The 26383-nt window shown below is 50.6% G+C and overlaps 10 protein-coding genes across 10 annotated transcripts; 8 read left to right on the top strand and 2 right to left on the bottom strand.

The window, feature by feature from the left end:
* Positions 1–89: 89 nt before the first annotated feature.
* On the top strand, positions 90–2027 carry CGCA056_v005395 (Lactose permease; the record flags this gene model as incomplete). The annotated part of the gene is made up of 7 exons (XM_037320647.1): positions 90–261; positions 314–426; positions 480–746; positions 812–963; positions 1024–1274; positions 1333–1763; positions 1827–2027. 7 exons carry the CDS (start codon positions 90–92, stop codon positions 2025–2027), a joined length of 1587 nt encoding a protein of 528 aa, XP_037181563.1.
* Positions 2028–2165: 138 nt separating this feature from the next.
* On the bottom strand, positions 2166–3896 carry DAL5-0 (Allantoate permease; the record flags this gene model as incomplete). Its single annotated transcript, XM_037320646.1, has 4 exons — positions 2166–2513; positions 2568–3333; positions 3425–3529; positions 3586–3896. The coding sequence occupies 4 exons, from the start codon at positions 3894–3896 to the stop codon at positions 2166–2168; spliced, it is 1530 nt and encodes a 509-aa protein (XP_037181562.1).
* An 893-nt stretch (positions 3897–4789) lies between these two features.
* On the top strand, positions 4790–6007 carry yodQ (putative metallohydrolase YodQ; the record flags this gene model as incomplete). The annotated part of the gene is made up of 1 exon (XM_037320645.1): positions 4790–6007. One exon carries the CDS (start codon positions 4790–4792, stop codon positions 6005–6007), a length of 1218 nt encoding a protein of 405 aa, XP_037181569.1.
* Positions 6008–6265: 258 nt separating this feature from the next.
* Positions 6266–9006, top strand: CGCA056_v005392 (putative glutamate carboxypeptidase; the record flags this gene model as incomplete). Its single annotated transcript, XM_037320644.1, has 6 exons — positions 6266–7169; positions 7338–7536; positions 7605–7702; positions 7759–8363; positions 8502–8660; positions 8809–9006. The coding sequence occupies 6 exons, from the start codon at positions 6266–6268 to the stop codon at positions 9004–9006; spliced, it is 2163 nt and encodes a 720-aa protein (XP_037181568.1).
* A 3274-nt stretch (positions 9007–12280) lies between these two features.
* Positions 12281–13836, bottom strand: CGCA056_v005391 (Sphingosine N-acyltransferase-like protein FUM18; the record flags this gene model as incomplete). Its single annotated transcript, XM_037320643.1, has 4 exons — positions 12281–12886; positions 12942–13229; positions 13289–13602; positions 13695–13836. 4 exons carry the CDS (start codon positions 13834–13836, stop codon positions 12281–12283), a joined length of 1350 nt encoding a protein of 449 aa, XP_037181567.1.
* A 929-nt stretch (positions 13837–14765) lies between these two features.
* CGCA056_v005390 (Uncharacterized protein) lies at positions 14766–15995 on the top strand (the record flags this gene model as incomplete). Its single annotated transcript, XM_037320642.1, has 1 exon — positions 14766–15995. One exon carries the CDS (start codon positions 14766–14768, stop codon positions 15993–15995), a length of 1230 nt encoding a protein of 409 aa, XP_037181566.1.
* Positions 15996–18766: 2771 nt separating this feature from the next.
* On the top strand, positions 18767–19654 carry CGCA056_v005389 (uncharacterized protein; the record flags this gene model as incomplete). Its single annotated transcript, XM_037320641.1, has 4 exons — positions 18767–18931; positions 18988–19121; positions 19180–19536; positions 19648–19654. 4 exons carry the CDS (start codon positions 18767–18769, stop codon positions 19652–19654), a joined length of 663 nt encoding a protein of 220 aa, XP_037180574.1.
* Positions 19655–20265: 611 nt separating this feature from the next.
* Positions 20266–20951, top strand: VRG4-0 (GDP-mannose transporter; the record flags this gene model as incomplete). Its single annotated transcript, XM_037320640.1, has 2 exons — positions 20266–20623; positions 20683–20951. The coding sequence occupies 2 exons, from the start codon at positions 20266–20268 to the stop codon at positions 20949–20951; spliced, it is 627 nt and encodes a 208-aa protein (XP_037180575.1).
* Positions 20952–21017: 66 nt separating this feature from the next.
* Positions 21018–24047, top strand: DBP9 (ATP-dependent RNA helicase DBP9; the record flags this gene model as incomplete). The annotated part of the gene is made up of 5 exons (XM_037320639.1): positions 21018–21060; positions 21114–21328; positions 22043–22414; positions 22470–23704; positions 23777–24047. 5 exons carry the CDS (start codon positions 21018–21020, stop codon positions 24045–24047), a joined length of 2136 nt encoding a protein of 711 aa, XP_037180566.1.
* Positions 24048–24887: 840 nt separating this feature from the next.
* mfs1-5 (MFS glucose transporter mfs1) lies at positions 24888–26336 on the top strand (the record flags this gene model as incomplete). The annotated part of the gene is made up of 3 exons (XM_037320638.1): positions 24888–25210; positions 25264–26023; positions 26097–26336. The coding sequence occupies 3 exons, from the start codon at positions 24888–24890 to the stop codon at positions 26334–26336; spliced, it is 1323 nt and encodes a 440-aa protein (XP_037180567.1).
* Positions 26337–26383: the final 47 nt, after the last annotated feature.

Raw genomic sequence — 26383 nt, 5'->3', positions numbered from 1 at the left:
CATCTCTGGAAAGTGTCGCTGTTTTCTTCCCTTGTCTGAGTCAGTTGGCATATTGAAAAACCGTCGGTCGATTTTCGTAGCTGCGCATGATGGACCGAGATCGGGCAAAGGACGACCCTGTCAAGCACATTGACGATGCGGACACGGGCGCCGACACATACGCGGCCATCATGGCGACGCAAAAGCCTGATCCTCGAGGCCCTGGGTACATGAAACTGTATCTTCTTGCGTCAATGGTGTTCCTTTGTTCAACCATGAACGGTGTGTGCAGCTGGATGGGATTCAAGCTTACACTACTGACAATCTTTCAAAGGGTTTGATAGTTCTCTTATGGGTTCCATCAACGCGTTACCCAACTACACCGCGTATTTCGGATTGCCTTCCAATGGCAACACAAGCACCGGCATAGTCTTTGCTATTTTTCAGGTACGATTGGTGATGTTTTTCCAGCACGTACGCGGTCTGACGCTTGATCGTAGGTCGGCCAAATGTGCGGCGCCCTCTTCATCTGGATGGCAGACTGGTACGGCAGAACCTGGCACATCTTCTTCGGCTGCTTGGGAGTCTGCATTGGGACCATCGTGACTTCCTTAGCCACCAATCTTCCCATGTTCATCGGCGGTCGGTTCATCTTGTCTTTCGCAGCAACCTGCGCCCATACCTCAGCGCCTCTGTATCTGGTCGAGATCTCCCCTGCCGCGTACCGAGGTACGATCGCGGGCATGTACAACACCTTCTACAACGTGGTACGTAGACTCTTCATAAGAGATGGCAGTCAAAAGATGGTTGGCCCTAATGTACGACATGACAGGGCTCGATCTTGGCGACGTCAGCAGTCTACGCATGCCACTTGCACCTTGGCGACAAGGGGGACTTGGATTGGAGAATTCCGCTTTGGCTGCAGATGGTCTGTCCTGGACTGGTCTGTCTGCTGATCAAATTCTTCCCGGAGTCTCCGCGTTGGTAAGTATCGATCCTTGCTCTTTCCTCCGCCTTTTACAGCGGTTTTTCTAACATGGGCAGGCTTGTTGCGAAGGATCGCCATGACGAAGCGAAGAACATCATCGCGACCTACCACACCAATGGCGACCTCGACCACCCTCTCGTCGACTTGCAAATGAAAGAGATGATCAACTCAGTTGACCCAGCACACGTTCCATCATGGAAGGACCTTTTCGATCTGAGGGTCCTTGTTGAGACTCGCTCCAGCCGGTACCGACTGATGCTCAACGTTGCGTTCTCATGGTTTGGACAATTCAGCGGAAATAACATCAGTAAGCCCATGAACCTTACCCTTGAAGATGATCAAAGCTGATACCCGGCCTCTTTTAGTCTCGTATTATCTCCCGATCATGCTTTCCGGCGTGGGCATCACCGATACCAACACAAAACTGATCTTGAACATCGTGTACTCCGTCATTGGATGGGTCTTCTCCACCGCCGGATCTCGTTTGCATGACGTTGTTGGCCGCCGCAAGATGCTTATCACCACCACGGCAGGCATGACCGTCTGTTTGGCCATTGTTGCTGGCTGCTCCGCCGGCTACACTGATTATGGCAACACAACTGCATCTACCGTCAGCATCGTCTTCATTTTCATCTTCGGCGCCGTCTTCTCCGCGGGCTTCACGCCCATGCAGCCCATCTACCCGGCTGAAGTGGTCAGCAACAAGATGCGAGCCAAGGCGATGGGCACATTCAAGCTAACGGCTGGCGCTGCCGGGTTTCTCAACACCTTTGTTGGGCCGATTGCTCTCTCCAGTGTGAGTCTTCCTACCCCTGTCGTGATTGGGGTTATCAAGTGAGATGCTGACGTATCTGCATAGATTGGGTACTGGTTCTACGTTTTCTTCGTGGCGTGGGATAGTTTTGAAATTGCCTTCATGTACTTCTTCTTCGTCGAGACCAAAGGCTTCACGCTAGAGGAGTTAGACGAGATCTTTGAAGCTAAAAATCCCAGGGATGCATCTCTGCAGGCGAAGAAGCGGCAGACACAGATCATGAGGGAAGGTGCAGGGCCCGCTTAGGCTACAGCAAAGACCCCATGCGGAAAACGATAGCAATAGAAAGTCTTAGTGAAGTAATTTGCTCCCAAGCCTTAATAAGATTATCAAATTCATATTCGTAGTAACGATAGGAAACCGTTGGAAGACACTCTCAATCATTCAGAGAACATATCTAAAATCAGGGTTCTCCAGATCGGTCTTGTCATGCATTCCGAGTCTCACACCGTCCACATGCTGAGCTCCATCAACACCTCCGTACTTTTTGTCCCTCCGCTTGTTCTCCCAGGTCATGTAAAGTCTTAGAACAACAGCCGTCAACAGCGCAGCACAGAAGCACACCAGGATGATAGCGATAGCCAGGACATACTTCGGTGCGTCCTGGCTGCGGAAAAAGAACGGTCCAGCGATGTTCCCGGCGGCGAAGACCATGAGAAGTAGAGTGTTGGTAAAGGCACGCTTCGTGTGCCCCGCGATATTCTGTCCGACGATCGTGAGAATAAATGGCCACTGCAGGCAAATTAGCACAGTCCTTCCGTCGACGCATGCTCCAAGCTGACTTACCGTCACTGCATAAGAGTTGATCAGCCAGTAAGCCACCACGCGGCCATACTTGTTCGCCCCCGTGTCCATAGTTCCATAGACTGCGGCAATGCCAGCGATCGCGGGAAGAAGAGGAACGATCATGCCCCAAGTTCGCAAGTTTCCGTACTTGATGGAAATCGTGCCCCACACGATCATGCTACCAGCACTAACCACGGATGACGGAAGACCTATCAAGAGAGTCCTGAAAGAGTCGAAACCGAAGCCCGAAATGACCAGACTTCCGAACGATGTCAGACCGCCGTTGGGAAGCTGAGTAAAGAGAACGAACGCCAAGATGAGCCATGTCTTGACGTCAATCAGGGCGTGCCACATCTGGTAGTACTTCCACTCATACCCCTTGATACCGGTCATATTCTGGGCCACACGCTGGACGGCGATGACCTGCTCCTCATGAGTGAGGAAGCGCGCTTTGTTGGGCGTCTCGGGCATAAACAGAAGCCAGAGGACTCCGACAATAATGCTGAGGATTCCGAGAACGAGGAAGATGTACATCCACGGCTTGAGGGCCGTGTTTGTGATGTGGCCCAGGCCGTAAGATAGTAAGCTGCAGACGATGGAGAAGGCGCCCTGCATGGCGGCCCACAGCATCGTCCGGAGAACTTGCTCCTTTCTGGTGTACCAGATGGAGGTGTACAAGACGAATCCAGGGGTGACCACACTTTCCGTGACGCCGAGGAGGAAGCGGACAACCATGAGTCCGGCGAAGTTTCGCAAACCCAGATGCCTGAGACTCTGATTAGATGATGTGCATGATGAGGCCAACTGGAGTGCAGAGAACGAAAATGATACGCAACAAGGTTCAGACTGTCACTTACGCAAGCATCAAGATTCCCCAAGCAATGACTGCGCCAGACAGAATCTGGACAGTCTTGCAACGCTGCAGCAAGTAGTTGGCAGGATACTGAGCAGCAAGATAGCCGCTGACAAAGACATCAGCTGCGGCTCCTCTGGCAACCTAGATTTTCGAGGAACTCACAAGTAGAACATGGAACTGGCCCACGAGTATTCGTCACCAACAAGCCCAAGATCCTTTCTGAAGTTGAAAAGGACTGCCCATCCCATGGCGACTTTGTCGACGTAGTTGAGGCCATAAAGTGCGCACATGAGCACCAGCAGATGCATGTCGATCTTGCGTCTTACCGCATCGTCGACATCCTGCGGAATCGACTGCGAGACGCCCTCTTCGAAGATTTCGTAGCCCTCGTCGGCCTTCTGGTCCTTCAAAACGCCCTTTTCCTCCAGAACGGAGTCTCGTGCCTCTGGGGCCGCCTCGATATTGTCCTTCATCGTTGCTGGTGGCCGTGTCGGCAAGAGTTGAAGAGGATTGTTCTGGCGCAGAGTCGTGGCTTTCCTTTCGCTGCTCGTGATCGAAAATTGGTTCGCATATTCAACGGTTTTCCTTTCTCCCCAAACAAGGATCCCGGTAGTAGATATGCGGCATCATTCGAGTCCCATTTGCACTCGGATCATAGGTGCCGAACTGCGTATCAATTGTGGTGCTGTGTGCGGAGATAAACTGCAGACTCCGTCAATTAGAGTCAGCATTTTGGCGGTGCTTATCTTGTGGCAACTGGGGATTTGATCCTTCTTCCGGGTTATCGGAGCCGGTCCGACGACGTCGGCAATTCGCACTCAGTCTCGCTTGATAAGACTGCACTCAACAACAGCTAGACTGTGTTGACGGAAACCCACCCCGATCTGCATATAATTAAATAACCTGATACAAGATCAAAGCTAACAGTAGTTACGGCGTGGACCTTCCATGACTGAATGTTTGAGTCCCACATTGACATCCGGGGGCCTAGGATAGCTGACACCTTCATTGGACAGCAGAGAAGGATTGACTGTAAGATCCTACAGACTTTTGTTTTCCCTGATAAGAGCATCGCCAATAGAGTCGCGCTAGCCAACCCCAGGTCCGGGTTTGTTAGAGTTATCCTCGGGGAACCACAGCGATCTGCGGTGGATTCGGCGGTTACCGATATCCGGCTTATCGTGACGATTCGTAATGCGCAGACATCATCGAATTGTACAAGTCGTACTAACAGAAAGACTGCAGTTCCAAGCTCTCGACGAAAGTCTGTCGAAGACTAATTGATGCTGGTTGATTAGCAAAAGTGCAAGCCGATACAACACCACGACACCTACGGCGACATCAAGATTTACGACGGAATACCAACATGCAAGTACCGGAGATCGACCAAGAGCACTGTCTGAATCTCCTTTCCAGGCTCATCCAGATCAAGAGTTATTCTCAGACTGATGGAGAACTGGAGGCAACAAGATTCATGGCCGACCAGATGAGAAGCATCGGCCTGGAAGCAGATGTCTTTCCTTTCGACGAAGGCCGGAGACAGAATGCTGTTGGAATTTGGAAAGGAAAAGGAGTTGCTGGAGGTTCACAAACACCCAAGATCTTACTTTTCAATGGCCATCTGGACACGAACCCTGTCTCTGAAGGATGGACGGTGGACCCCTGGGAAGGCAAAATCGACGAAGAATATATTTACGGCATTGGAGTCAGCAACATGAAGTCAGGCTGTGCGGCCTACTTTTGTGCTGTTGAGGCGCTCCTTCAAAGCGGATGGCAACCGAAAGGCGACGTGGTCTTGACCTATGTTGTGGGAGAGCTCCAAGGAGGCGTCGGCACCATGGCTCTGATTGATCAGGGTCGGGTACAAGGGGCTGACTACTTTGTCAACTGTGAGCCGTCAGACATCAAAGCTGTGACAATGCATGCAGAAGCATTAGTCTTTGAGATCGAACTCATCGGGGTTACGCGACACATGTCCGCGAAAGAGGAGGCTTCCGACGCCATTCTGGCTGGATGCGAGTTGATCTTGCAGATGGACAAGATGAAGTTCCGCGGAGCAAAGAGCAGTGAGCATGAGAAATGCAACCGGTGTTCAGTGGGCGTTGTTCATGGTGCTCTTGGCAAGGACTTGGTTGAATGGCGGCCGGCTCAAGTTGCGGACGTTTGCAGGCTTGCCGGGAGCGCGAGATATGCTCCCGGTCAAACCCAAGACGGCGTAATGACTGACATCCGGGAACTGGTCGACAAGATCATTGAGAAGTATCCCGGGATGTCGGCGACGGTCAGCCAAAGATTTGAGCCGACGATGCCTGCGTTCGAGGTTTCACCCGAGTCGCGCATTGTGACGTCTTTGAATAAGGCTTACCGTGAAATTCGGAATCAAGAGCAACCAACTGGTGTTCTTGCGCCGACTTGTTTTTACGGGTCTGACGCCGGGCACCTCTTCAAAACTCTGGGTATGGAGGGGATAGTCTGTGGTCCCGGAGGGAAGTACAACACCAGGCCGGACGAAAAGGTCGACATTGTGGACTACATTGATTGCATCGAAATGTTTATGCGGTTGATCGTAGATATATGTGGTTAAAATGTAGAAGACAAATTGAACCAAGACAATTCCCGATCTTCATCATCTCATATGTACACATTTCAAGCTGTCCCAAGTCACCGGAGCACCTGTTTCTCTTATCTCTGACTAGGTCTCCGAGGTCCCCGCGCTGAAGTGGGGCAGGTATTAGACTGCCACAAGCAGATCCCTTACATATATCGCTTGCTCTGGCCGACCTCTGAGTGTTACATTTCTCCATGCGGGGAATCATCGATTGTTTTGACTTGTATGTCGACTATGGAGATCAAGGTCACTCAACAAGAGGCAGAAAAGCTGATGCTGGAGACTCCTACAACAGCCAACCTGCGTCATTGGTCCAAAGAATACAGCGCGGAACCCCATCTCGCCGGCGATCTGGCCCACGCCACACGCATCCGAGATCTTTGGAGATCATACGGCATTCCCACGGAACTGGAACAATACGATGTACTTCAAAACTTTCCGGTGTCACAAAGCCTGCAACTCCTCGACTCCGACGGAAAAGCCACATTCGAAGCTTCATTGACAGAAGACGAGGTTCCTGAAGATCCCTCGTCATCACCCAAGAATGGTCTCCCAGCATTTCACGGCTTCAGTGCCAATGGCGAGGCCTGCGCCGAGTTAGTTTACGCAAACTTTGGCGAGTTACGAGACTTTGAGCTTCTTGAGTCAAAGGGGATCTCAGTCAAGGGGAAGATTGTCATCTGCAAGTACGCCAAAGTCTTCAGAGGCTTGAAGGTTCGGGCGGCAGAACAGTACGGCGCTGCTGCTGTTATATTGTACAACGATCCACAAGAGGACGGGCAGTACACCGAGGCCAATGGCTACAAGCCTTTTCCATATGGACCGGCTAGGCACCCCAAATCTATTCAGAGAGGAAGCGTCGACTTTTTCTCGATAGCTGTTGGAGACCCTACGACCCCTGGGTATCCCAGCTTGCCTGGAAATGACGTCGAACGCCAGGATCCTGGACACGCAACCCCGAAGATACCATCTCTGCCAATATCCTATGCCGATGCTGTTCCATTTTTGAAGGTCTTGAATGGACAGGGTCTGAGTCCCTTTTCCATGATGGGCGAAGGGAGTGACTGGAAGGGTTGCCTTCCTGACGTCGACTACTCCACGGGACCAAGCAAAGTGCGAGTCTCATTAGCCAACCATGGTAAGGGTTCTCTCTTGTCTGAGACGGTCAAGCTTATGTCCATCCCGATTGATGCGCACTCACCTTTACTACGACCCTTCACGATCCTTCTAGCAGTGCAATTTGTCAATGCACACCTAGTTATCACTGGAGACGCAAGGATTGCTGATGCTGATTTACGTTGGGTAGGAACTTACAAATATGCTCCGATATATAATGTCATAGGTACCATCCGAGGAATGACAGACGAAAGCATTATTCTAGGGAACCACCACGATTCCTGGTGTTGCGGTGCTATCGACCCTGTTAGTGGAACAGCCGCTATGAACGAGGTCGCCCGCGCTTTGGGGGCCCTGTGTCAGAGTGGTTGGAAACCGTATCGCAAGATGTAAGTATTCAGAGAGTGGAATAGCACCTTCCCATTTCCGCTGAATCTGGCAGCTAATACGGATGTAGAATACTGGCAAATTGGGATAATGAAGAGTACGGCTTGGTGGGTTCCACCGAATGGGGTGAGCATCATCAAGAGGAATTAAGCAAGAACTGCGTCGCATGTAAGTCTAGGTAGGAATCCGTTATCACCCAGATATCACGACTGACTCCCGTTCAGACCTCAACGTCGATGAGGCTACAAATGGCGGCCAAGTACTCGGCGTCACAGGTAGCCCCCTGTTGGCCAGCGTCCTTAGGGATGTTACCCAATTGATCCGGTCGCCAATCCACGAAGGCAAGACTGTCTACAATGACTGGCTTGGTGATCAACGTCGGACCGACCCTGGGCGTCCGGCCCCAGTGCTTGACCTCATGGGAACCGGGAGCGACTACACAGTCTTCTTCAACCATCTTGGCATTCCTTCCGTTGACCTACTGTTCAATCGTCAGGGCCAAGGAGTTTACCCTTATCACTCCAACTATGATAGCTTCTACTGGGTTGAGAAGTTTGGTGATGTGGGCTTCAAGAAGCATCTTGCCATGGCTCAACTATGGGGACTTCTCACAGTTCGGCTCGCTGGTACTGGAAGCATCTTATTTGAGGCTGTGGAGTATCCAAAGGTTCTTGCGCACCACTCAACACAGCTGAAGACCAAATACGGGAGTTTGCTTGACCTCTCGACCCTTGACAGAGTGATCAGTCGATTTCATGCTGCTGCTCTCGAAGTGGACACGAGATCAAACACCAAAGCTTCTCCAACGAGCTTGCAACCCGATAGCGGCGTAAACACAAAGTATCTCAACCTTGAGCGTCATTTCTTACTGCCTAGAGGCGAAGGGTTGCCAGGGAGGGAGTGGTATCGACACATGGCAAGTACCATTCTTGCTAGATCAAACAGCAGGTCGCTGACAATTTATCAGATCTTTGCTCCAGGACTTTGGTATGGATACGATGGAGTCATCTTCCCCGGGGTCATGGAATGCATGGAGGCGGAAGACATGAAAGGTGCGACCGAGTGGATCGCGAAGATTGTTGAAGCTATTGAGAAAGTTACAAGACTTCTCTTGATTAACACTGGAGTATGAAAATGTTCATGATATTACGCATTCCGCTTTGGTTTCATACTAGCCTAATCTGACTTTCATGACAGACATCAAACCATGATACCCTTTCCAGTGCAAACCAACCAATGCGCCGCCACTTCTCTCCCTGTTTGACTAACATCAGACCTTCCCTCTCTATGATATTCAGACACCAAACCTCCTTGGCTGCCTCTTCGGGCACATCAAACATACCGATGGCGATTACTTTGTCACTCAAGGTGCTATCATCTGCGCATGTCTCTTCAGCGTCAGCGAGAAGAACCCCGTAATGTTTAGCCTTGTTCTTCCACCAGTACTTCCACCAATTTCGTGGTTTGCTTGAAACATAGTCAGCCGTCGGTGTGTCCATAACCGATGCTTTGGCAACATGTCCAATCAGACTAAGTTCGCAGTTTGGCATGTGAAGAGTAGCCGCATTGCAATAAGCATCGACGGTCCACCTATTGTTTTCCAGATGGGGCTTAATCTTGATGAACCCCGGCTTTCCAAAATCTTTGAATTTCCTGCCTGTGTGTTGGTGGTGTATTGGACCTTCGACTGAGGCCCACGACCATGATGGTGCTCGTACGACCGGTGGGGGGGCCAGCCTCGTAGGCTGAGGGCGCACAGAAGGAATACGGAAGCCTTGGTGTACGTGATGACGCGGTTTCCAAAGAAGGCCTCTGGCAATATCATCTTCCCACAGCCCAGCAACATAGTGAGAGCCAAGAACGCCAACAGCAAGCTTGGCGATGGAGGCTATGGCGGCAAAAACGTCGTGGGGATTGGATAAAGTGCGCAGTGTGAACCTATCGATCTGTGCATACCACATGGTAAGCGTTTGCTCCCTCCGTATGTTCACATCTTTGGCCGTGGATGGGAAGACTGGAGGGGACGGCATGCCGGGCGAGCCCCAGACTTTAGTCGTACCGTCTTCCCAAGAGCTCCAGGTCCGACAATTGTATACGATCTGCTCCTCGGCAAATTGAATGGTGTATTTGGAGAGAAACTCTTCTTGATAACACCAGCCACGGGTGGTCGTAGGACCAATTGATAAATTGGTAGGCCGATCGATATAGAGAATATCGTCACTTGAAGGGGATAAGGGAATCGGGCATGGCTGCCGCTTCATCCCAGCCAGAGGCTTTATGAAGCCTTCACGAGAGTCCGAAGAGCGTGCGGCCACCACTGTCAGAGCTGCGTTGCCGTAGACATGTTCCATACGCCTGGACTCAAAAGCCCAGTCGTCTTCGTCACCCTGGATAATACAGAGGGCATCAATCCACAAGTATTTAAATCCAAGGGCCCGAGTAAACTGAATAATTTCTTGGTGAGATTTCGTTAGGCTCTGCTCCGGGAGTTCGATGACGAAATCATCGTAAGTGTGGCGAGTCAATTTGACAGTGTCTGTCGAGGGTCCCCAGCAATAAGATAGCGCCAAATATGGTTCGCAAAGACCATTTGTAACCCGAAGCCTGGATTTGCGGTCCGTTCCCACTTCGATAACACGTGTGGGCATCTGTAGTGAATGTGGTCTTGCACAGCGAGTGTGTTTCTCGCGGCAGTCTTTTAGCCGGGAAAGAGTGAACGAGATGTACAGGTCGGGGTCGGGGTCTATAGCGATGCATCGTTCGAGATATATCGAGGCAGCAGCAGATCCATCGATACTTGCATCTATCAGCCTGATGAAACTGTACGTAGTATTTGTTGAACGGGGTTCAATATTGCACACTCACGCGTAAGACGATAGCTTGATGCTTAGTGGGGATCCGGGAGGGTTGGTCTCTGACAAACCCAAGTCGACCGATGTCCGACTTCGTCCGCAAGTGATCCAAACGCCATCTGCACTATCCGATGCAACAGGTACGATTTGACCATGAAGCCAGATGCTGGGATACCATGGCTGGTCTCCATCAAGTGAGCTTGGTCTTTCCCCGTTGAGGAGCTCAGTAAGATACTGAGGCATGCATTTGGCCTCAATACTGACCCAACAAAGACCACAGAAATCACAGCCTGTTTCGGCGCTCTCCTTGAGGGATTTAAGATCGTGGTGGAATTTGATATCCTGGTAGAAAAGGTATTCAACAGTGAGCTTTGCACAAGAATCGCAATACGCCATCATGAAAGAATTTGTAGCTGCGACGTAGAGTTTCTTCTATGATGTGGAGCCTCTTGAAGTTGTGCGTAGTCTTGTAGCTCGGTAGGTTGCTATCTATGAGGTCCACAGATGCCAGAAGGAGGGATTCTAACCAAATACCGGTTGGGGCTGCGAGTTACCTTAAATAGAGCTTCAGGCATATAATCAAAGGTTAAGGCCAGGTGTAAGCAGACAGATCATTAGTGCTTACCAAGCCGGGCGTACCTAAGTCAATTGCTGTGGTTGGCATTCGTTGATGACTGCATGGCACCAGACTCGGCCGAATTCTGTTCTGGTTGGTCAGCCCAGTCCTCTCCGCGAAATAAGCCAACAAGAATTCAGAGTACAGAGATGACAGAAAGCATGGGGAATTACATCGATAATAGGTAGACGACGAAAGATAGGAGAATATTTGCTGCTGCCAATTTAGTGTCAGCCGTCCTTGTCCTGAAATTGACTACATACTACCTAGGTAGGTACATTCAAGACCAAGAGACACGCCTGTAGCTATGCATTACTCTGTCCACCTCATTTTGGCAGACGTGCTCGCTCATCAGCACAGTTTAATCGAGGGCATCCATTCTTAGTACTCCCAATGAACACAATACCCACGAAATGTTTATAGTCCATTTGCATTCCAAGCGGAGCTTAGAAATCTTGCCCTGCTATTATGTATGGCTGAGAAACTGGTCTATCTCCGAAGAACATGGTGTCTAGGCTTCGGTCATGTCTTTCGATTCCTTCGCAACACCTCTTTTCAAGCGGCTTGAATGTGGACCGAGGGCGGACTATAGTTGCGGAGTGGTCATTGAATTTATAAACTGCACATTTTCATTCAAGTAAGCCCGACGTAAACATTAAGGGTCAACGTATTTGTGTCGTCATATCCAGAGTTATGTACCAAGTCAAAATTGCCCCATTAAGCCCCTTCTAAGACTTTCTGTTGCCAGCAGACGTTGTTGCCTTTCCAACTCAAGATTACTGTGAGCCGGTCTACGGAGTTGAGACTCAAAGTCAGCATCTAGCAGCCTATATCGGCTTCTGCTACTAAAGTATGCGTCCAAATATGAAAAAAGCGTCGTTAAAGTTCTTCTTGGCCGAGGCGGAAGAGATTCCCAGCCCCGCGTAGTACTGCTTTCACAGATTGATGCAACTGTGTCGCCTCCGCCAAATTTAGTGGTTGATAGGGTTGTAAGCGACGAGAAAAGCGTGCGGTAAAGATGTCTCATTCCCCTTGCGTCAATCGTGCATGTTGAAATCGGAGGAGGAGCTGATCTGTGCTGCAGATGTAGTGAAAAAACGTTGGAATGGCTCTTGAATACAAGACAAAATCTCGTCGGTAGTCGTGTTGACGACTCATCTTGGACTCTTATGGTGGTTGAAGAACCTCTTTAGTCGTGATACCGTACTTTTTCGAACAACAATTTCCCCGGATGAAGTGTCCACGAAATCGCCAGTCATGGTATCCCGCTCATGTTTCTTAATCAATCTGCTTCTCGCAACCAATCCTATTCAGGAAGTCCTTCCGGTCGCTGTGGCTGCGAAGTCTGGCGCCAGTTACCCTCGAGCCCGTACTCTTTTTGGCGTTGCGAAACTCCCATGCTTTGAGATCGATGGAGTCAACACCCACCTCCTTCTCAACAGCCTCCATCACCTCGTACTCGATCTCCGTTTCCTCAGCCTCCTCCACGTCACTTCTGACATCTTCAGCTGAGGCGCCCTTAAGAACGCGCACCGTCACGCGGATGATGAAGTATGACCACGCGCAAATGACGACCTCGAGGGCCAGCAGAAACGTCAAGAAGCCCCGGCGAACGCCATCGGTGAAGCACACAGTTCCTGCAGGGTCTTTGAATGGCTCCAGAAGATGCGACCAGCCTTCTGTCGGCGCGAGAAATGGGCCCTCGATTTCGCCAGGTGCGCCCCGGAAACACGGCATCTCTGCGGCTTTTGGTAGGTCGTTGTAGACACTCCAACATACCATGAGGTAGAAAACGTGCCGGGTACAGACCCAGACAAACAAGAAAAACCCGAAGACCACGTCGCAGATCTTCTTGAAGCCGATGTACTTGAGGCACTTCGCCAGCTGTTGTATTGTTAGCAAGGATCCTCTGCAGCGTTTTCGTATCCACTAATCTCACTGGGAAGATCAACTCAATCACATCCATCAGTACCAAGATCAGATGACCGACTCGTGTCTGATGATATGCGTAGCTTGCGGCGATGAGAGACAGCGTGATTGCGTGGTGGACCAGCATTTCCACGTAGTCCTTACGCTTTTCCTCAATATTGACTGAAATGACCTGCTGGGCCCAGTACGCCCATTGAGCCAGTATGTATATCTTCATGAGGCCATCGAGCTCTCTCTGAGGCCAGTTGGACCACAACTCCTTCATATTGAGATAATAAGGTGATTTGAAGTAGAGGTACTAAGGGCCAGTCAGTTTCGTGGGTTTCGTGGTCGGTTGATGCTCCGTGTCAGAAATACCATTCCCAGAGGCCAGAAAACCACGTAGTAGGTCAGCATCCAACCTTGTTCCGCGAATCGCGTCTCATCTTTCTCCTTCTTGATACCCCAGTGCCTGCCAAGGGGTGAGAGGACATGGTTCATCAAGGACGCGCGGATACCGATGCAGAGCACTACGCAGAGAGCGACGAAGCAGAGGTCGTTATGGCCGGCGCCATATTTGCCTGTGTTTGGGTTATAGTATGAAAGCTCAAAGAACTTTGACGTGAAGGGACGGGCTGCAGGGATAAAGATGTACGCAAGCAGAAGGGGCCAGATGGTGTGAAACGTAAGGCCTGTTCATGGGTTGGATGTCAGCATTGCATGGGGTGCGGCATTGGGAGGTAATATCTGCAGCCAGGGACATAGTCAGCACTTTCTTACATACCGGTCTGATTTTCAAGCAGCCATTGAGCGATTTTGTCCAATCGCCCTCCTTCTTTCCTCTTCGCCTTCCTGGTCTTTGTCTTCTTAACTCTCAGCTCAACAGACGCGCGGTCCAGGTGCGCGATATCGTTCGAATCGCCCATATTCCTTCGGCCACACAGATTCACTCATTCAAGGCAATGACAGGTTCTACGATGAGTTCGTGATGGTCAGGTGAAAAGAAGCATGCGGGTGTGCACAGAAGAAAATGCGTATGGTAGCCGATCGGGTTGTCGAGGAAAGCTCTGCACCGCATGTCGCTTAAAAGGTAATGCGCTCCAGAAAGCCCCAAAAAGGAGCAGGGCCAGGCTCAGCTGAGCATTTTGACCCTTGAGACAAGGAGCGGGATGGATATACAGGGGTGCGACATTGAAAAGAGAATATCTAAAATTGCCTGCCCGCTCATAACATGTCAGTCTGTGAATTACTCAGGGGCAGCCTGAGCAACGCGGGAGACTTCAAATCAGACCAACGGGCTCGCCTCACGTTCTCGACGATACTCATCTGAAGAAAAGCACCGCCAGTCGATAAGCAACGGAATCTGGCGACACTACAGCACAGGTTTGCTCTGCGCCTGCTAGCCGTAATTAGGCATGCAAGTCTCAGGGGTCCTCAGCTGCAAGGATCATGTCATCCCCGCACAAACTGTCAAGCTGCTAACAGATGGAGGATGCATCTCAACCGCCATTGCCAGTAATGTCCCGAGCTTACTGCCCAACTGTTCAATGACCTTCCAAATGCCATATATACAGATATCCAGGCTGCAAAGAAGTCGTGTTTCTAGGGCTGGCTTACGTACACACCGTGTTTCCCTTCGCCGGAAACGGCTGTTGATCTGCCGCATGAGATGGGTGGCTGAGGACTATCGGGAGCCCAAATGCTTATGTCTAGAGTCTTAAAGGGACCTCATGATTATAAAGGAGCTACGTTGGCCATTTAAAAGCGCCCTTGAATGCGTGTCAGACACATCAGGCAACACACCCAAGATCATATCCCCGCCTAGCAGTCACAACAGCGGCTGATTTTCATCGTTATGACCCGCCTCAAAGTTCTAATCTGCGGTGGTGGCTGCGCTGGGCCAGCATTGGCATTCTGGCTTGCACGGCTAGGCCATCGTGTTACCATCGTCGAGCGTTACCCGGTACTGAGAGCGACCGGAGCACAAATCGACTTCCGCGAGCAAGGTATCGAGGTCCTCAAGCGCATGGGACTTCTCGACACCGTTAGAGCGAACCGAGTCGACGAGGCCGGCATGGCTATAGTTGATTCCACTGGCAAAGCCGTCGGCACTCTCATGGCCAACACGTCCGGCAAAGGTGCTCAAAGTGGGACTTCTGAGTATGAGATTATGCGAGGTGATCTTGTCCGCATTCTTTACGACGCGACGAAGGACAGTGTCGAATACAGTTTCGGGAAGACTGTCGAGAGTTTCGAGCAGGATGAGAAAGAGGTTATCGCCCACTTCTCTGACGGTTCGTCCGATACTTTCGACATGCTCGTCGGGGCCGATGGTCAGGGTTCAAGGATTCGAACAGCCACACAGCCAACGGACGCCCCGGACCCTTACCGCCATCTGGGTTTGCATGCATCATACTGGTTCATTCCGCGTGAGGACGGCGACGACAATATTGGCAGAGTGTACCATCCAGCAGAAGGACGCATGGTCTTTCGTAGAACTCACAAACCGACGGAGACGCAAGTCTACTTCTTCATCAAAGACCATTCGAATGAGGCGTCACTCATTCACAGGGGATCAGTGGAGCAGCAGAAGGAGTTCTGGGCGCACAAGTTTCGAAACGCTGGTTGGCAGACGGATCGCTTCATGAAGGGCATGAAGACAACCGAGAACTTCTACAGCCAGGAAGTCGTCCAGGTCCAGACCAAGACATGGTCCAAGGGCCGCGTTGTTCTTCTTGGCGATGCGGCACATTGTCCCTCGCCCTTCAGTGCCATGGGCACAACTAGCAGCTTCGTGGGAGCATATGTCTTGGCAGGGGAGATAAGTCGGCATCCAGATGATCTTCCACTCGCCTTTGAGAACTACGACAAGGTTCTGCGTCCCTTCATCGATGAATGTCAGAAACTCAGCCTGCCGATGATCAGGCTGACCATGCCAGACACGTATTGGGGCGTTCTCATCCTGCACTGGATTGTCTGGATTCTCTGCCTACTGCGCGTCCCTGAAATAGCAACCAAGTTCTCCAGCGAGGAGAAGGGAGGCTGGCCCTTGCCGAGCTATCCAGAGCTTGCGCTTAAGCAGTAAAGGCAACTGTTAGTATCTACGGCAAACTACATAGTCTGATAGTTGAGAAACTCCTTCAAATGCGTGCTACCAGGGAGGCTGCCCAACTCATTCCGTCTAGGTAGTCGATTCCAGCTTCAAACGATGAAACGGCATTTGGTAATAAGTTGATTCATAGACTGCTCCTGGAGTTGAAGCACGTTTAATCCACATCTTTTGCACCGCGTAACGGAGATAGGTTACCTTGAGGTTCTGCATTCAGGACCTGCAGATGCAGGCAGCGCACATACTGTAGTTTCCAACGAAAGTCATTTTCAATATATCCTTTCGTCTTAGACCTCTTTTGGGTTTGGAAACTTTCGGCTTCAGCACCTCGCAAGAGAAGGAGTTTTTCTCTATAAGGGACTTCATCGCCAGACCTAAATGAATCCAGAATCCTGCACATTATCACTGAAGACAGTCGTCTCGAATGTTGACCGGAAAGGTCCCCCCAACACACACCAGAGAGGTCCTAGTACAGACAGGTACCTACTTCAATCAGCCGACTCGATTGACACACGTTGTTTTGAAAACTTAATTTTCACCACAATTATATCTCAGTAGCCATTGAATAGGACAATACCGAGGGCCAAAATCAGAGCACAAACGATCCCGTTCACACTCTACGAACCTGCCTCGCCTTGAATCACATCTTCGACTAATACCAACTTACAAACAAATAAATATCGAGAGAACATGCTTCTCCTTACCCAAGCAGGGGGGCAAAACCTAACAGAGGAATCGACTAACTAAGTTCGAATGAGCGGTAACACTAGCTTGCAATGGCAGACGCTGCCCGCTGAGATACAGCTCATTATTCTGGAATTCCTGGTTTTCCAAGCCGGCCATGGGACTGGCCGACTTTCCAACTACGCCAGTGTCTGTCTAGACTGGCAAGCCTTTTTTGAGAAAGTTACATTCCGAAGTATCAGTCTTCCGTACTCTCCCTTCGAAATCATCACCTTTCAGTCCTATATGAGCGGCAGCCGGGTAGCAGCGTGTAAAAAGATCACATTCCACATTTCTTTGAGAAGCTACACCTGTGATGGATGCGATAAGAAAGAAGATGAAGCCACTATCCTTAAAAACAACGCCAGGTTCACCGAAGGACTGGTATCTCTCTTCTCGGTGATGTCTTCCTGGACTTTACCGACCGGCCACTGCATCTGGCTTGAGATGTGTGCTAGCTCGCCCAGTGAGACTCGGCATTCTTTTCGTAATGCGCAAATCGACGATCAGTCCAGTCGAAATGACCAAAGTCAAGGCGTTCTCACCCACCGACAACAATCGAGAGTCTTTTCGCGTTTTGGCTCAAAACAACGCCTCATTGGAAGTTTACTCGACTTTTCTAGTCGGGACGGCGAGATCTCGCTACCGCAAGTCCCAGTCATCTCAGGATTCTCACCGAATCGTCACATGTTTCGGTCTCTGTCATCTTCTGCAATACAGAAAATTCTGCAGCGACTGGACGGCTTGAGGCGTGTGAAATACATGCCGTGGCTAAGTATCGATGGTGAGAGTCAAGCAGAGAGAAATCAAGCATGCGGAGGTCTGTTGGCGAACTTACCGCCAAAGGTTTTCACAGTGTCCATATGGGAGGCTCAGGAATCTTGGTTGCATGACCGAAAATATAAGCCAAGGAATGCGCAACTGGGGTGGTTTGCACTTAGGGCCAGCTTTGATCTGCAAACACTTGTCATATCCCACGCGGTAGAAGCGAGTGACTTCTTTCGACCGTTCTATTCCGAGACCAGAATTTCTGCTTTGCCGGTCGGGATGAGGTTATGGGGTAGGCTCAGAAGTCTCTCACTTACTTCCCAAATTCCTACAAGACGTACGGGTTCCATCGAAACGAACGAAGTACTGTTGGCGGCAAGTCAGGCAGCGTGGCGTATGCCACGCTTACACACCATGGAGATTTGGCATGGCGCCGTGGGCAAGGGATTCTTGCTTCGTTACGAAGTCCTCCGTAACGAGACAAAACTCACAATTGAGTCTACTTGGCCTTTTGAGCCTTCACAGAAGACAATACAGGCTTGGGAGCTTGTGGCAAGGGATAGGACGCGACGTCGGCTGAGCATTACGCAGAATATTCTTCAGTCTTCATCTTTGACGACGCGCACATCTATTTGCGCCAGATTGAAGCTCAAGGCCTTGTTGAAAGAATGGTAACCGGCATCTTGAACGGGAATATCCAATCAAAGCGCAATTGAATAATTATGGGTGCCATCGGCTGAAGTGGGAGGTGAAATTCTCGCGAGAATTTCGAGGGCGGCCAGCCAAGCACATCTGGACACTGCCAAACTAGGCTCTTATGGCCTCATTGTCAACGGTTTTGACCTTGACGGTCTGAAGAACAGAGTATCTTCGCAAAATAGATCGCATTATACCCGAATCATGATCGCTACGGTTCTTTAGTTTCAGCTGGCACTGATTTTCCTACCTCGAAGTGCCTTCTAACTTTAGAAAAGGCCCATGTCTTGGCGATGCGGATATCCTCCAAGGCCCACCTACATCGTGCGTTGCGCAGCGAGCTTAATACCGAGCAGGATAGCATCGCTCAGGACCTCTCTTGGCACTAACATACGAACAGTTCAACATAGATCCCAAAAGATGATGGTACCATTGAAAGAGTTATAAATTCGACAATTGAAGCTCTGTTAGCCGAAGAAGAGAGCATCATCCACTCATGCATCAAACAGAATTGTCACACAACTTTACTTCTCGCCAAATCATCCAATAGAGCCCTCATCATGATTCTTCCCAACATTTTTACTTTGTTTTCGGCTGCAGTTCTCGTTAGCAGCGTTGTCTCAGCGCCCATAGAACCTCGCCAAGGCTGCTGTGGATTGGGAGGGAAGCCGAAATCAACGCTCCACGGAGACCGCATCACAATTGGTTACAGAACCGTCCATCCGGTAGGTGTCCCATGAAGTGGTGACCTCAGTGAGTTGCAAGCTAACGAGTGAATCAGGACCAAGCAAAGATTTACAACCAGAATCACAGAATCGTTTACAAGCCGGCATTGACCACTGGCGGAGCCCAAATCGGCAAAGGTGTCTACATCACTCCTGGACCTGGGCAGTGGGAAGGAAACCCTGGTGACTGGTAAGCATTCGTTACATCGCAAATAAGGCTTCACGTCTAATTAGTATCTCTTGTGTAGGCATTGTCTTATTACTGCCAACAGAATCGCCGTTGACAACACCATCAAAGCGTGGATTCCCCAGAACACCTGGTGGAAAATCGGTGCGCAGTATGATTGGGCGTCCACGCAGACTGTCAACAATAAGAAGGTCGATGACGAAGCATTCAATCGCGCTCTTCGAATGTCCAAGATTGACAAAATCAACGACGCCGTCAAGTTTGCTAAGGGTGCTAAGCAGCTGGTCATCCCGACAGACCTTGTCAACGACAGAGCTCTGGGCTTTCAAGTCGATTGCAAGAAGGACTGGAAGCTCCTCTCGGACACCAAGATCGTCAACTACAACGGTTGGAAGAAGAACGTGATTGGAAAGCCGCAGTAAGAGATTTCAAGCAAAGATTCAGATCACAGGTTGTCAAACGCAAACTTATAGCTCTTGCACAACACTGTTCTGTCACTGATCATCTGACAATGGGTTTTGCAGTTTAGAATGTAGACTTGAAATATCCTTAATACCAATGAAAATGAAGTTCGTAGTGCGCAGAAGAGTTCTTCCTTCGATATGTGCACCGCTGTGACAATTACTTTTGTTTCATTTTAAAATTCTATGAATCAATATGTTTTCTTTTCATATGTGGCCGGACTTATTATCAAGTGCTCTGAAGCTTAAATGATCCGAGATATCAGCAGCTGCATCAACCTCACGCGCTCAAGTTCACAGAGAGACTTGACAAGAACAATCAGCAAGGCTTCAAACCTAGGAACTGCTGTACTTTTCTCTCTGACTTATCTGAAAAGAAGGATTTTTTGAGATCAACCGAAGACATGTATTGATAAAAGTGAGACACTAGTGACATTGCGGCACAGGCTACACAGCCTCCCCAAGTGTGGTCAGAAATTCGTATTGGGGGAATTAGATGGCTGACTGCAGACTGAACACAGCCACAATCAAGCACACGTCGAAAACCCCTCTTCTCGCTATCGCTCTTCTCCAAATAACCTTCTCAGCTGTACATATAAACGGAAAATTCATACACAATTTATTCACAGAATTCCCGTGCTCTTCGTTTTTTCCATCTAATCGAGAGCCTTCGTCTACTCTTCGCGATGTCTAATCCCGAAAAGGGGGACCATGTCATCAACATCCCGGATGACGCTTACGATGGCCGCGACGCGAAACCATCCGATAAGGCCGCTTCTGGTCTGCTTGCGAGCGACTACAATGGCGCTTCAACCACGACCAGGCAAATCGAAAACAGCACTGCCTTATCCATTGTTGCGTACTGTTTGTCCTCTATCAGCATGACAGTCGTCAACAAATATGTTGTGTCAGGGAGCTCGTGGAACCTGACATTCTTCTACGTTGCCGTCCAAGCTATCGTCTCGACTACTGCGATTATTTTCGCCAAAAGACTGCGAATGATTCGGAATCTAGCTCCCATTAATTACACAAAAGCCAAACAGTGTACGTCGTCATTCTTTGTTCATTGCTTCTCCACATGCTGACTCCTGTGTCTCATGCAGGGTTTCCAATTTCTCTGCTTCTCGTGAGCATGATTTACACCGGCAACAAAGCGCTCCAATTTCTGTCCGTCCCGGTTTACACCATTTTCAAAAATCTCACCACTATTGTCATCGCGTGTGGCGAAGTGCTGTTGTTTGGAGGCAAGGTCACCCCACTGGCCTTCCTGTCATTTTGCCTAATGGTCCTGAGCTCGATCGTTGCAGCATGGGCCGACATACAGAGCGCCGCCAACGCGTCTTTGAGTAAAGGCGTCTCAAGCCTGTCATAAAATCTTGATGTCGGATATACCTGGATGGGCATCAATATTGTGTGCAGCGTCGCATATCTCCTGTCAATGCGTAAGATCATCAAGAAGATGAACTTTAGCGATTGGGACAGTACGTTCATCTAATTTAATTCATGGATCTTTCTTACTGACTCCATCTATCAGCCATGTTTTACAACAACTTATTGACAATTCCCATCCTGCTTTCCTGCTCCCTTATGGTGGAAGACTGGTCTGCTGCCAACTTGGGAAAGAACTTTCCCGAGTCGACGCGACACAGTATCATAGCCGGCATGATTTACTCAGGCCTTGGTGCTATCACCATCTCGTATAGCTTGGAATGGTGCATCAGAGTCACCTCTTCGACAACATATTCGATGGTAGGCGCCCTTAATAAGCTACCAGTTGCGTTGAGTGGCTTGATCTTCTTTTCAGCCCCTGTAACGGTGGGTAGCGTTTCTGCGATAGCGATTGGTTTCGTTAGCGGCATTGTTTACTCCTGGGCACGGATGAAATAGTCGATGAAGGTGGCTGTAGAGCTTCTTATCTAGGCCTGTTGACCAGTATCACATGACCACGGGGTCATGAAAACGAGAGCGATATTGTGAATGATGCGTATTAGAGAGCGTGTTGCTTGCAATAAGTAGAATCGATTAGAATTAGCGCAACTTGCAACCAAATATTTTGCGGTAAACTTACAATAATTTATTTTATCATTCGTCTGAATTAAGCTCACTTGGATAACGCTTCCTCTACCTGTGGTCATACGTACTTGCTGCCTGTGGAAGAGATGAGCTCATTACCAGCATGTTTGTTGGCGAGTTAGGGGAATGTCTTGAATGCAAAATCATGACCTTGTCGTCTCTATCATCGCAACTATTTTCGTCTCTCTTACCGTTGCCCCTGTCATCGTCCTTGCCCTTGTCCGCCATCGTCGTCCGTGTCCCAGCTCCGACCCCGGCCCCGGCTCCGGCCCCGGGGCGGAGATAGTGGGTACTGGCTGACATAACCGTGCGTCCGGTGTCTGTGCTTGCCGATAAGATAAGAAAAGTCTCGACCCGCCCCTCCAGATTTTTTTTCTGGCTGAGGTGCAGCCGCCTCAACTCAATCGCCGCCTACATCGTCGCATCGACAACGCTGCTACCACCGCCGTCACCACTGCCACTCCCACAATGAAGAGAAAGCATACCGAGACCGACGACTCCGCGCCGAAGGAGGAGAAGCGCGCCAAGACTCAGGAGCCACAGCCTGCCGCGAAGGAACTCACTTTCAGCGATCTTGGCCTCGACACGCGACTGGTGCAGGGCGTCGCCGCGGAGAGCTTCAAGGACCCGACGCCAGTCCAACAGAAGGCAATCCCGCTCGCTCTTGACGGCAAGGATGTCGTCGCGAAGGCTCCCTGTGGCTCTGGAAAGACCGCCGCTTACGTTTTGCCCGTACTGTCTAGCATCCTGAAGCGCAAGACGGTAAGAGACTGCAGACCAATGCCCTCGCGACCGCTGCTAACCAGCCCCCCTCCAGACCGACTCCTCTCCTGCCACGACTGCCGTTATTCTCGTTCCGACACGCGAACTCGCCGACCAAGTTCTCAAAGCGATTGAGCAATTCTCGGCCTACTGCGCGAAGGACATCCACGCCGTCAAGCTTGTCGACAAGATCTCCGATGCTGTTCAACGCTCCCTCTTGTCTAACTTCCCCGATATTGTCATCTCAACACCTGCCACCGCATGGAGGAATGTTCTCAACGATGCTTTGTCCCTCGAAAAACTCTCCCATCTCGTTCTCGACGAGGCGGACCTTATCCTCTCATACGGCTACAGTGAGGATCTGGAGAACATCGCAAGGAAACTCCCCAAGGGTGTTCAGCTTCTGATGATGAGCGCTACGTTGTCAACCGACGTCACCTCTCTGCAAGGAATCTTCGCCCGGAAACCGACCGTCCTCGACTTGGACGATGAGGAAACGGAGGGTGATAACCTGTCACAGTTCGTTGTGAGCTGCGCTGAGGACGAGAAGTTCCTGTTGGTGTTCATCATCTTTAAGCTGAAGCTGGTCAAGGGGAAGTGTCTCATTTTCGTCAACGACGTCGACAGATCATACCGCCTGAAGCTCTTCCTCGAGCAATTCCAGGTCCGAAGCTGTATTCTTAACTCCGAGCTTCCCATTACATCAAGAGCACACGTGCTGGAGGAGTTCAACCGCGGTGTCTACGATATCATCATCGCGTCCGACGAGAAGAGCGCTATGGGCGTCGAAGAGAAGGATGGCGAGGAGGAAGACGGCGGAGGCGAGAAGGAGAAGGAGAAGGAGTCTAAGAAGAAGAACAAGAAGAAGTCGTCAAAGCGGGATGTTGAGTTTGGCGTATCACGAGGCATCGACTTCAAGAATGTGGCAGCCGTTGTCAACTTTGACTTGCCGACGTCTGCATCATCATACACACACCGAATTGGTCGGACAGCACGTGCGGGAAGGACAGGCATGGCCCTTTCGTTTTACGTACCCAAGGAGCTGTACCGCAAGCACATGCCTACCAGCATCGAGACTGCGGAGAACGACGAGAAGGTGCTAGCCAAGATCAAGAGGCAGCAGGCGAAGCAGGGCAAGGAGGTGAAGCCATACAACTTCAAGAAGGAGCATCTGGACGCGTTCCGATACCGTCTGGACGATGCGTTGAGAGCAGTCACGAAGGTGGCTGTGAGAGAGGCGCGTATGAGGGAGTTGAAGCAGGAGCTCTTGAAGAGTGAGAAGCTGAAGAGGTAAGGCATTCTGAGCACACATTATCGGTGCAGCCTTTGTTTCTGTGAGGCACGACTGACTGAGTTCTATAGATATTTCGAGGAGAACCCTACAGAACTGCAGCACCTACGTCACGACGGAGAGCTGAGGACGGCAAGACAGCAGCCCCATCTCAAGCATATACCCGAATACTTGCTTCCCAAGGAGGGCAAAGACTCGCTCACTTCGAACGAGGTCGGCATGGTGCCATTTAGAAAGGTCGGCGGCAAGTTGAGGAATAAGAAGGGCAAGTTTGGACGTGGCAAGAAGGTCGGAACCAGGAAAGTAAACCCCTTGAAAACGTTCAAGGCACGACGGAAATGAGCGGGGTCTCATTGGAACTGAAGCGCGGTATGGTGGCCTGTAGATATTAATAGAGACTTGGTGTTGCTTTCCGTCAATTTTTCCTGGGAGGGTCTCATCTCAAAAACCTTTGATTTGGTGTTACCTCGTGCCTCGTCAGACCAGCCTGCGTAAATGGTTGGGAGAAGCTGAGATCTTGGCAGCGTCAGCCCGCTACTAACAAGCACAGAACCAACCACACCTTTCTCATACGCCAATTGACTCGACGATCACGGCGTTCTAGGCCCATTATAATGCAGCTTATCTTTGAGACAAATCACTACTCACATGCGCCGTTCCGCCAAAGTTTCCGAAAGAGGCAACTTTTACAACGCCAATGGACCCTATCGGCATGAGATGTGGACCTCCACGGGCCCGAAATTCACGATAAGGCAAAACTCTACAAGTGGGTTTCGATGAATCGGGCATTGCGAAGCGCTGTGGCGGGCGGCGTTGGGCTCAAACCCAATTTTCACACACCGGCTTTTGGTATTGACTTTGCAAATGCCAACTGCAAAGGAAAAAAATCATCTTGCAAAGAGGAAACATTGATGCTTCGTGCCCGTTAAGAATCACATACAACAGATCTCGAGTACCGTTTTTGACATGAAATTCTTATCGGCTCCTCTCTACGTGAGAGCCAGCATCATTTCATCATGTGTCGCCATGCTGTTCGGGTGTGTACTTGCCCTTCTCACCGTCAACAACTACACCGGCCTTGCTGATGAAAACTTTCCATGAGTTAGCCTCGACACGGGCAGCATAGGCCCCGTAACGACGATGCCGTCCTTCCGTGAAACTTTCGGAGACTTCTCCCCCACCATGCACGGAGTCATCGTCTCATCCGTCCTCATCCCCGGCGCCCTGTCGGCGCTAGTCTCCGGCGTCATGGCCGACCGGTTCGGCCACGTCCGCCTGTTCGCTCTCGGGGCTTTTATCTACGGATGCGGCACCGGCATCGAGTGCGCGTCTCCTATCCTGGGTGTCTTCATTCTTGGAAGGCTCATCAAGGGCATTGGGGAGGGCATGTTCTTGAGCAATGTCTACGTTCAAGTTTCCGAGATCTCGCCTGCTCGCATCCGCGGCATCATGACCGCTTTGCCGCAATTTGCCATCGTCACGGGAATCGTGACTGGATACTTCATGTATGCTGCCCCAGCATGTCCTCATGTTGGAGATACTGACATGTCATTGCCAGGTGTTATGGCACGGCGACGCTAGGAATGTCGTCTGCGGCGTGGCGTCTCCCGCTGGCTGTTGCCTCGTTCTTGGGCTTCCTGTTTTCCGGAAGTTACTTCATCGTTCCTCCTTCTCCAAGGTGGTTGATGGCTAAGGGCAGGCAAGAAGAGGCCCGTCGCGTCGTCGAGAAGCTCGGACTGAATGAAAAAGAAGGCGAAGAGATACTGGAGCTTTCATCTGACGACCAAGAACATGATCCCAACGCCCCGGTCTCTGAAGTCTTGAAGCAAGCATTCGCCGGCTTCCGCGAAGCCTTCTCCGCCCCGTATAGGGGCAGGACGTTGTTCGGTTTGTTCCTCATGGGATTCCAACAATGGAGCGGAATTGACGGAATACTGTACTACGCGCCAATCATGTTCACGCAGGCAGGGTTGGACGGCGAGAAGGCGACGTTTCTGGCCTCTGGCGTGTCTGCGCTGGTCATCTTGGCCACGACTGTGCCCGCTACGTTCTTCGCTGACAGCTGGGGACGCAAGACCTCCAGTCTCCTAGGCGGTGTGCTAATCACTGCTCTGATGGTCCTCATGGGCTCGCTGTACGCCGCCGACGAAGTTCATGCAGACCGAGGAGCTGGCAAGTGGGTTGTCATTGTGTCCATCTACCTATTCGCCATTGTCTACAGCTTTACCTGGGCGCTCTCCTTCCGCACGTTCTTGGTCGAGAGCCTGCCTAGGAAGACCAGAAGCAGCGCATCGAGCTTAGCTCAGAGCGCCAACTGGGTGAGTCTCGGCCGATCTCTCTGGCAGACTGCCATGAGCTATTTCATGTGAAAAGCTGCTGACAGGCCAACAGTTCGCCAATTATGTTGTAGCGCTGATCACTCCGGTACTGCTCTCCGTTTCCTCTTTCGGCGCATACTTCCTCTTCGCGGGCTGTTCGTTGTTCTGCACAGTCGTTGTAGCGTTATACATGGTGGAAACACGGGGCCACAGTCTAGAGGCAATCGAGAAGAGATACACGGAGAAAAAAGTCACAATCGCCGCCAAGAAAGGGGAGACAGTGGTCACGATTACGGAAACAAGCGTGGTCTGATCGGATTAGGCACGCAATGGGGCACTTGATCTAAAGACTCGCAACGA

This window comes from Colletotrichum aenigma, assembly GCF_013390185.1.
Source record: "Colletotrichum aenigma strain Cg56 chromosome Unknown KSG_Cg56_contig03, whole genome shotgun sequence".
NCBI lineage: Eukaryota > Fungi > Ascomycota > Sordariomycetes > Glomerellales > Glomerellaceae > Colletotrichum > Colletotrichum aenigma.
Note: the sequence above shows the minus strand (reverse complement) of the source record. Positions and strands in the feature narration are given on the sequence as shown.